Raw genomic sequence first — 10859 nt, forward strand, 5'->3', positions numbered from 1 at the left:
CTAATCGATCCATGAAAGAAGTCATTTGAATTGTTTCTAGGTACAACCATCGCATGCAGTATAAACTATGGCGTAAAGACCTATCCCCAATGCCAGTCCCCCAGTTATAGTAACTATGGTATGCTACCAACCGCACTCCTCTTACAAGGTTGATGACTAAGGAAACCCCCGCCTAAGAAAAAAGGAGAAAAATAAAGATAACATAAAGGAAAATAGCATGACCAAAGAAAAAAAAGTACTAGTATCCCAAAAACCCCAGCTATAGTGACTATGGTATGCCACCAACCGCACATCCCCTTGAAGGGCAGATGGTGGGGGTAAAAGAGGTTTGCCGGCCTAGAAATGATGGCTTGGAGGAAGAGGAGAAGGAGGAGCAGGTGCTGGTGGTATTTGGAAGGTGACCTTCGAGCTCGATATCCGACGGGACCCTGTATGAAAGGACCCCCAGTGAGGGTGGGTTTCGTCAGTGAAGAGAAGGCCCAGTGGTTGAGGTTGATAAAGGCTAACCAAGCCATCATGCGAAATGTCTCTTGTTTAAAGAGGATCCCCGCACTTCATCAAGTTTTGGCGGAGTTGAGAAGGGGTTCTCGATTGCTTGAGAGGATGCATGACCCCGCGTATATATATGTATCCAATATAAGAGTCGAGTGAGCTGAGGGCCTAAGTAATTCATCTGTATGGATATGTATATGCATCAATATAGCTAGAGCATATCTAAGACTCGTACATTATAGCTAATTACAGCATCATAAGCAATTATTACAGATAGTTTGGGGGCGTATGTAGGGCAATGGATCACTTCTGCAATCTACAGCCAATTAATTATTTGGTTGGTGTAAACACTTGAAGCGCTCTAGATCTCTCAAGGTCCAACAGCCTACTTTCTAGTACTGTGCAGCTGCGCATGACTATTAACTATCTGCTCCAGACATCATCAAACAATATTTGGGGATGAGTACAGTAGAAAATCCCCAGTTTGGTTATCTCTGTACTTGCAGGGCTGTCTACTAGAATGATTGACTAAGAGGTAGATATACGCCTCACATATATATTTCCTTTAGAGTACTAGTTTCTGGCGCATGGCCATATATATATCCACTACTCAAATTCTTGTTTCTTTATGATCATCTATATCTAAGACCTGCAAGGACCAATTGAATTCCTTGAAATTTTGCAGTTAAGATACTCACAAGCTGTGATTGTTTCAGCTTTGAAGTGATTGAACCCACGGAATTGAACAGATGCATATGCTGTAGAGCTAAAGGGTTAGGCTGTGTCTACTTGGGGCAGGTAATAAGAACCTGAAAATGCAACCTGCAAGCAGGTCTCGGCTGGGGGATAATGACTGGGGTTACTATTGGAGGAGGGGACAACAAGTATCGTATCAATAGGGGCTAATAAAAATGTAATCCGTAGGTTGAGTTCTTGTACCATAGCGATATCCTACTCTATTTCTTATCCCTGCAAACAATCAATCATGGTCACGGTCAAAACCGCTGAGTGCTCCTACAAGAAGCGTTGTTACATCCAGTGTTTGCGTAACGAGGCAGGCTAGACCTTGCAAAAGATAGCAGACAATCAACAAGTGAGAATCGGCATTGTTTGGAATATTTGCAATGGTCCTGTTACTCCAAGAAAGAAGAAGGGACGACCTCTTAAAATTACTACACCACTCCGCCGTCAGCTAGTAACTACAGCTACTCTTGATGCCGAGCATCGCTAAAAACGATACAATGAGATTGCCGAGATTTATATAATATCGGCTACGGAAAAGACATTACGACGCGCCTTTGAACGCGAGGGTTATCATCGAAGAATTGCACGCAAAAAGGTCTTTTTGAAGAGTGTACACAAAGAGAGGTGTCTGGCCTTTGCTGAAGCTCATCGCCACTGGACTGTTCACGATTGGTGACGCATTATTTAGATGGATGAGTCATACATTTGGTCAGGTGATGCACGCGGTAATGTATGGATTACGCGTCGCCCTGGTGAAGATTACCTTGAATCATGTATCGCGTCTACTTTCAAAAAGTAGAATTCAGTCATGATTTGGGGCAGAATTATTGGCGGGAAAAAAGCACCTCTTGTCCTTTGGGATCGCGACAATTAGGGTACAATTTCAGCAGTAACCTATATTGAGAATGTCCTACAACACGTCCTGTGGCCCTTTTGGTATTGGGAAAATCAAGTCCATCCAGATCATACTGTCTAGGTGATGGAAGACAATGTCTCTGCTCATAGAGTCAGTTTAACACGGACTCAACGCGACTATTACAACATGCCTTCTCTTGTCTGGCCCGCATGTTCACTTGACTTAAACCCTATAGAAAATGTATGGAATCTTTTGAAGAACAGGATAAATCAAATAGACCCTTGTCTTATAGGAGTACAAGGAATGAGGGAATCGATAACAGCAGAGTGGAATGCTCTCACAGAGGATGAGATACTAGAATATGTAGATAGTATGGCAAACGTATTGCAGCAGTGATTGAGGCTGGCGGGGGTCATACTAGATGGTAGATACTCTTTGCAATTTTAGTTTTCTAGTTGTATATTTTATTAATCTACTACTCCTCAAACTATTCAAACCTTCGAACCGTTGATACTCTATTCTTGATATTCCCCATACCCGCCAAGTCAGACCTACCCAATAGCAACCCCAGTCCTTACCCCCGGTCGAGACCTACTTGCAGGTTGCATATTCAGGTGCTTGTGGACTGCCCCGAGCATACCCAAAGATCTAGACAGAGGGGTACAGCGATACACAGACATTTGACGAATACACCCATTTGACGAACAAAGGTTACGGCCAATAAGAATCAGGATATCTTAGTCAAACTCGCAGTTTGACTGGTTGCTGGCTGGTTGCTACATACAAATTCACCAAATGGGTGTATTCGTCAAATGCCTGTAAATCGCTGCACTTTATGGAATTAAACAATAAAAGCACATGCTAGGTACTAGCTAGAAATGGTGAATAAAGATACCAAGCATCAAGACGCGCGTTCATACGTAGGTACATTTGCCCAACCATCGGCCAGGAAATTCACTGCGCACGGCTGATGTCGGTGGTCTCCGCGCACCGTTAGCTCGGTAGAGGAAAAACAGAAGAAGCGAAACTACTCTTTATATGTTCATGCATTGAACATCCAGCTTGAGGGCAGCACCTCATATCTGGCCGGAGAGTGCAAAACTTCTCTAACACGTATTACTTGAAGGAAACCGCCTGCCAATTGATGCGCATTTTTCGCATATGCACACCGTGAGTATGCAACTGCGCAACTTGTAATTACAGCGACTTTGAAGCAGATTCTGTTTCTACCAGCTAACTTCGATCCTTAATGAAGCGGAGTTCCTAAGAATTATTCCAGGCTTGGGGATCAAGAAACGAGACATCATATGTACAGTTGCAAGTAAGAAAACGCGAGGTAAATGTTTTGTGAAATGTGCTATTAGAGAGGTTTTGCTGTGGCCGTCCGATATCGAGTACGTTTGCATGCTGTAAGTAAGTTGTCTATGAGGTCGAGAATGAGAGAAATTTTGCGCGCCTGTATCCGCTTATGCGCCGAAGCCTGCACTGAGCACCCAAAAACCGTTTTGGTTTGGTCACGCTGGGGTGCTCCTGGTCGCGTTGGGGTACTGGTGGTCGCGCTGTTGTCGCGAATCATGTTGGTGTTCGCCACTTTTGTATGTGGCTCATGTTTGCTTTCACTCACTCATCTCAACTCAACCTCACAATGCCGACCCCAAAGCCAAATACACAGGCTGCCCCTTATAGCTATACAGCTATAGGCAGAATCAGGAAGAAGCCTTTGAAATCCTCAGTCCCACTTCCAGTTCAAAATCAAAACCCTTATGAGAAATGGAGGGATAACTGTACAAAGTTCAAGGAATGCCCAGCATGTTTTAAAGACTTCAGTCACCGGCCTGATTCTCATATAGCTGTTTGGCAACCTCTCCTCCATTTTGCTACCAAAGATCCAAAACATCAAGAAGTTCATGATGCACTTAAGAAAATAAGGGATCAGAAGGCCTCGGGTATGTACTCTCTCTATATCTATTACTAATATCTGCTATATCTGCTAACTGGCAACCAAAAAGTGGAGAAAAAAAAGCATCAAGAGAGAATTAGTTCTGCGGGATGGAGATCTAGGAATACAGAGAAAGCTAAGCGAGCTTCAGCTAAATTTGCAATAAAGCTGAAAATTGAGAGAAGTTTGAAGCGTTTGGGAGAGTTTTCGGAGGAAAAGTTAAACAAATTGCTTGAGGAGAAAATAGTAGAATGGGATTCAAATAACTAAATGTACTAGTAGTGGTTTTGATAGTCAATTGAGTAGCATTAACTGCATATAAATCGCGTTCATGGTCGCAACCAAAAAGACAACAACAACGCGATCACCATCATAGCTGACGGACAAAGAGAAACAATATGGAACAGAACCTTACTCCCTTACAACAGTCAGTGCAGCGCGTCTTTGGCTCTGCCTATGCAGCTCTCTCTGTTGATGATATAAATCAAAACTTGAGTATTGAAACCGGGGAATCAATCACAGTATCAAGCTGTTCTCCGCAACACCATCAGTCCCCAGTGATTGTCAACACTCAAAGTAGTAGTAGGAGACCACGCTGTACAATTACTGAGGGTGAAAAGGTAGTGCTCATGCACTTATATGTTGACTACCAGGTGAAGCATGTACAGGGAAAGAAGAGTGCTTTTTGGCTCTTGATTTCTGAACTGTTGGAACAGGAGTCGGGTGGTGTAAAGCTCAAGGACCCGCAAAAGACAGTTAGTTTGATAGTCGCACGAAGAAGAGCTGAAGTGCGTATGCAGGAAAGGGAAAGTGGTAGGTTAATCTCATACCTATGATTTTTGGATCGTCAGTAGTTAATAAATTGATCTTTTAGGTACCGTTCAACGGGAAAATGAACTGACGCAAAAAATTGATGCTTGGATTGCACATGAGGACCAATTGGAGAGAATGGTATCGGACACTGCTAAAGGAAATTCAGCTTTGGCTAAAGAAACAGAGGAAGCCGCAGTTCATCGTCGCAATGTGTTGGTCCGCTTAGGTGAAAAAAGGAACAGGGACGGGGAATTAGATTCTGATAGGGAGGAAAGTGATGAGACTGTTGCGAAAGAGGTTAGAAAAATGAGAAAGAATAGGAGACCTGTGATAAGTAGTGAGCGTTCTGCTGATACACTGGCTGTTGTTGGTGCGGTGGAGAGTTTGGGTTCCGGTATGGTTACAGCTGTTCGTGAGCTTGTGGCTTCTAGACAACCACAAGTTCAGCAGAATGAACGGATTGATAGGAAGTTCCAGGAATTACGGGAGCAGTTGGCAAGGGAAAGAGAAGAGGATAGGATAACAATAGAGCGACAAAGGAATGAAGACAGATTGGTGGAGGAAGCACGGAGTACGGATTTCCTCTCTCATATTTTAGGGAAACTTGATGAGCTCAAAAAACTTTAGAAATATATACAAATAAATATCTTTAACCCAAATACTCTTCCAATATCGGTGGTTGACAATCAAATCGTTGGCTTGTTTGATTACCGCATATACAGCTATGTACATTTGCAAGTAAAACAGATACAGTAAAGTATGCTGCGACAGGGGAAAGACCTATTTTGACATTACTTTTTTATCCGTTAAAACCCCATAATGTCAAAACTTTTCCAAAACTATGCTCAACACTAACCTGAAAACCTGACATTAGTGCGTTAAGCTCTTGTAATACTGGATTCAGTGGTCGATGGGGGAGAGCTCTGTAGGCTCTCTTAACGCCATATGAAAGTGAATATGCAGGGTCTCCATATAAATAACAGCAGTCCTCTGCTCTTTGACCAATATGGAGTTCTCGTAAATGTTGTTGTAATCCTGATTCTATATACATGTTCCAATCACCACGACTTCCTGGCCAAGGTCCCGTAAAATGACTGATAATACCATCGGGGATCGTTGCTGCTTGAAATTTGATTGAATGACATTTTTTGTATGTAGAATAATAAAATCTCTGATTTTCCGTAGGGTGACATATTGCTCACATAGTACCATCAATAAATGCCAATAATTTCCTACTCCGAGTCCCGCCATTTGTTGAATTACATTGGCGTATCTGCGAATTATTTCAAGTGTAAGTCGCTGTTGATCCCAACCCATTCTATTCAAATCCCGATTGAGTAGGTATGTAATGGTGTCGTTAAAAACAACTGACAGCCAGGAGTGGGACCTTTGGAAAAGATACATTATTTCCTTATACCGGCAGGGTCCGGAGAGTCTGTAGAGAACAAGATACATTGCTGTTTCTAGAGTGCATGTATATTTCACCCTCAAGTTCATTTGCTCCAACCTGAAGAACCGCAACATATGATGAATATTGTAATGAGTAAATCTGTTTGACATTGTTATGTGGGAATTGAATCGGACCAGCCTGAGTACATGCTTACCGGAAAAAAGCTAAACAGTAGTCTTCACTCAAAAGGTCTAGGTCAAACGGGATACCAATCGGGATTTCCAATGGTTCCCGGTACTCTGAAACATCCTGATCATGACCACGAGTGTAAAGGTGTAGGCAAAGAACTCCAGCAACACTCGCTACTGTAGTAGAAAGTAATACAATAACATCCCCCTCTACACCCTGCTCACACATTGCTGGTCTATCGATATTGGTTACCGTTTTGAAGATGTGAGGATTATTGTCTCACTATGCGAAAACCCCGGTGTCGGCCGCAGCAAAACCTCTCTATTACAAGAGAGTGAATCGCAGGTTATAATATGTACGGAACCAATACCTCGTCTCGGTATTCTCCACCCAATAGAGGCTTTTACTCGATTGCAACTTTCATTATTTACACATACAAAAATGCGCCAAGATGCACCCACATATGATAAATTTGTATGTGCAAATAATGTTGCAAGCGACTAAAAACGTCTAATTCTGTATTGATTTCAAGATACTTTTTACACTATTTGCGCGATTAAGGTTACATTGAGCTGCACTTGAGTGGAGTATGTATACATGAAATCTCGCCAAACTTCCTAAATACGAAGCGGAGATTGATCTCCAGTGATATGTCTATGTTTGAACCATTCTCTCATGAAGCTTTATGGCTCCTCTGATCAGCTGATCGGCATATATGTTCAAAATACTATTCAAAATATCGAATTGTATCATACGTTTACCAGCATAGTTATGTGGGCGAATCAAATCAAGCAGGTGATATATATTGAACACCTGTACAATTAGTGAATCCTTCCCCCGCAGATGTAACGGGGGTCTTTTCTAAGAGGAATAAAATGAGATAGAATAGAGACGGCCATGGGAGATAGACAATCAGGTTGCAGATTATTCAAAGATACTATCGCTAGAACTCAATAATCTTTAAGGGCTCTGCTACCGATAAGAACCTAGTTTCTTTCTGATGAAGACTCGAGAGAACAGGACTAAAGGGCGAGAATGAACCTGAGTACTTATACTCCGAAGGCCTCTATTCTCTGCTCCTAACTCCTTACTAAAGTTCCGGGTGAGCCTTTCGTCGGTGCCGGAAGCAATACCACCGCTACCCCACTTTTCTCTAAGCGTCAGCAGGTGTTTCCGATACTCAAGGCAACCACCTTTTAGTCAAAGCCTTTGTAACACCTGCAGCCTTGGTTGCCACACAACCGAGGGCCTGCATGAATGAGCTGCCACTCAGGTGTAAGCTTAATCATTGCTATAGAACTTTCGCTGATTGTAGACTTCCCTAGCATAGTCCCTGCACTTCGGCGGACTTACAATGCACCGAGGATACAGACGATCACCGGGCAATCAGAGCTTCACTCTGGCCGGTCTTCTAGTCACTGGCGAGGAATAGACTCGTCAGTCATTGCTTCCATGAATAGATCCCCTTCCTAGCGCCCGGAATGTAGTTACTCTAACAGCTAGTAGCTAACCACACTGCCGGTACTTGCATATCACCGTGCAACTGGCTTCTAACAATAACTCTCAGCATGTAACCGGGCCCTGTGTGTACTCATACACCAAACAGTTGAAATGGCTCCGTTACAGCAGATGGCAAGCTTTTGGCGTTCACGCTGCTGCATGGCTGCTTGCCTTTTTCACTAGAATACTTCCCGGCAAATCCAAGAGGTAGGTTGATAAAGAAAGCTCATGAGAGAAGAATTAAAAAGGGGATTTACACCGACTTCGCGTACTCCCGCTCATCTCTCCTGCTCTGCGGGATATACATTTATATACCACGGGTTACTCTTCACATTAACGCTCTGTCATGAATTGACAATATATCGTTTTATTTGACTAGGGCCGGGGTGAGGCTAACTAGTGGCACCGATTATGCAGGTTTCAGTGTAGGATAACCCTTCAGTATTGTAACGAAACTTCTCAGATTTTGCGATGCACCAGTTCATTCAAATTACTAAATGACGCGCAGTATCTACATGAATTAAACCAGAAAGAAAAAGGAAAAAAGTAAACGCGCAGTACCTACCATAAGCAAATGCACCCAGTGATATTACATGATCGGCATCGAAGAAAATCGTATGGCTGATTTTACGCTGGACTGCGCCTGCATGATTGAACCATACTCTATACAGATCAACGGGGGATAGTGTTTTCCTGTACGCTTTGGCACCAAATTGCACCGTCCTCAAATATAAATTTCGCTCCTAAATGTACCACAGTCTAGAATCTCAGGAATAACGAATCGGACTGAGCTGGTATACCACTTGCTTATTTGTCAATACGACCAAAGTTACGTCTTAGATTCGTCGGATCGAGGCTCAAAAAACATTTAACCAATCTGGAGCCCAATGTTCAAATCCAGTTTGATTCTGAGATTTTGCGGTATATACTTAATACGGAAACAAGAACAGGGAATCAAGAATTACTAGTCTAGCGTAGAGCATTATCAATCAAACTACTCCGCCCTTAAATCCATTCACTCGGAATTGGTTCCACTTAGACGTACTTGCAACGAAGTTATCCGACGTTTTCGAATCACTAGCTATCCCTGGGACGGATAAAACTCTCAAATTCGCAACCTGGACCGTGCATGCACCAAATCAGGTAATTTTCTTGCTTTTTGTGTACGGTAATCGTAATACAGACAATCAAAAAAATGCACGAGTTAAGAGATAGAGCTAGTATCAACTGAATAAGGGGAGCAGCGAATTTGAGAGTTTCATCCGTCCAAGGGATAGTCTCTCCACAACTATGTGAATGCTACTCTTCGAACTGCGAAGTGTTGAATGCAATTAATGAGTTAAACACAAAGAAAATTACTTCCCGATGCATTGACCTGCAGCGTAATACGTATGTAGCGTCATTAAAAGCAACATGTGAATAAGCAAACCCGCGTACCAGAACGTTACGTTATGTCACATTGAGTGAACTGCTACTATTACACGAACACAGTGAGTTTCAGCTGGCTGTGTTGGGACATCGATTGTGGCAATCGTGGGGAGTGAAATCAGTTCAATTGATGCCATGTGCTATGATCACGTCACTGCCAAGTTTGTGTTACTGCGCTGCACCATACTCTGAGCACGTCTCATCAAGCTTCTCTGTTTTCATGATAATTGGCTCCAGAAGGTAATAATGTGCTTACGAATCTTGATCCGGTATGAAGTATGTATGACACCTTCATTCTCTACCAAATGTGCTCACCACCTACCAGGTTTGAAGTCCTTCACACGCAGAACTCGGCCACTAAAGCCGCAGCTAAGAGGTATTGGTTTGGAGATTGGGCACGGCGCTCGCTAGGCAATGAACTCGCTGGCAGGGAGATCCTGACAGTAGATCGTTAGACTCCATAACTTTATTAAACCACTATCTCTACGCTATATATATTTCCAGTCAATACCACATCAGAATTCTTCCACAACATCATCTGTCACCCTCACAGTGCCGCCTCGGAAGCAAGTCACAACCGATAATTATCGAATATTTCCACTTTGTTCAGCAATGTTTTCCACAACCCATATGGCTACACGCCAAGTCCTATCTTTGGGTTGCGGTGGTGCCACCATAGTGACAGGTGCTGTTGATACCGTTGTAAATGATCCCTTAGCACAGAAAGTTGCTGCAAAAACACTTGCACAATTCCTTCCGCCCCACATAAGAGATTCTATCCTCGAAATCGCAAAGATGGTATACCAGGAGTTCTCTGGGGAGCTCATGTTCGCCGATATCAATATTGCTCTGTCAGTGATTTCCATCATGCGAGAGATGAGCAAAAAGCCGGTATACAATACACGGAATATCTCTCGTGTTGAGGACAGTCCTATTTCGAAGCGTTTCGAGCATTACATGAAGTATGCCCACGCTGCCTACGGGACAAACACCCCCTTAATCAAGACGGACGAAGAATTCATAGCAGACAATGGGTATTCCGCGGGATAAGGTACAGCCATACATCAACCAGAAGGTAGTCCGCGGGAAAGCATTGCTGAAGCACTTTAAGGCTGTGGATGACCGTGAGAAGTCAGTGATTTTGGCATTGAAGGGACCGGAACTCTGGAGGCCACACTGAAGGATTGTTCGGTTCCTTTATACCGACCTTGACCTGTGGGGCCAAACCTTTCAGGTACATGGGGGGATGTGAGAAGCTGCTCAAGGGGTAGTCGATTTTCCATTACCGCTTTCACAGCTGATGGAGGCACTAGTGGTGAACCCAGAACACAAGTTGCTAGTGTTAGAACATTCACTTGGAGGGGGGGTCGTTGGTCTTGTAGCTCCCCTCCTTGTGAAGCCAGCCCCCAATGGTAGTTTCTTGACCAACAGGAAGACGGTTCCTGGAAGGAAAATCGAATGTTATGGGTTCGAGCCAGCGGCCTCCCTTAACGAGCAAATGCGACAGA

The 10859-nt window shown here is 43.4% G+C and overlaps 3 protein-coding genes across 3 annotated transcripts; all 3 read left to right on the forward strand.

The window, feature by feature from the left end:
- Positions 1-3737: 3737 nt before the first annotated feature.
- H6S33_002361 (uncharacterized protein) lies at positions 3738-4301 on the forward strand (the record flags this gene model as incomplete). The annotated part of the gene is made up of 2 exons (XM_044833740.1): positions 3738-4038; positions 4102-4301. The coding sequence occupies 2 exons, from the start codon at positions 3738-3740 to the stop codon at positions 4299-4301; spliced, it is 501 nt and encodes a 166-aa protein (XP_044693504.1).
- A 128-nt stretch (positions 4302-4429) lies between these two features.
- On the forward strand, positions 4430-5471 carry H6S33_002362 (uncharacterized protein; the record flags this gene model as incomplete). Its single annotated transcript, XM_044833742.1, has 2 exons — positions 4430-4844; positions 4906-5471. The coding sequence occupies 2 exons, from the start codon at positions 4430-4432 to the stop codon at positions 5469-5471; spliced, it is 981 nt and encodes a 326-aa protein (XP_044693505.1).
- A 4492-nt stretch (positions 5472-9963) lies between these two features.
- On the forward strand, positions 9964-10401 carry H6S33_002363 (uncharacterized protein; the record flags this gene model as incomplete). Its single annotated transcript, XM_044833743.1, has 1 exon — positions 9964-10401. One exon carries the CDS (start codon positions 9964-9966, stop codon positions 10399-10401), a length of 438 nt encoding a protein of 145 aa, XP_044693506.1.
- Between the last annotated feature and the right edge of the window lie 458 nt (positions 10402-10859).

Source organism: Morchella sextelata (genome assembly GCF_020137385.1).
Source record: "Morchella sextelata strain SCLS chromosome Unknown scls_12, whole genome shotgun sequence".
NCBI classification, from domain to species: Eukaryota; Fungi; Ascomycota; class Pezizomycetes; order Pezizales; family Morchellaceae; genus Morchella; species Morchella sextelata.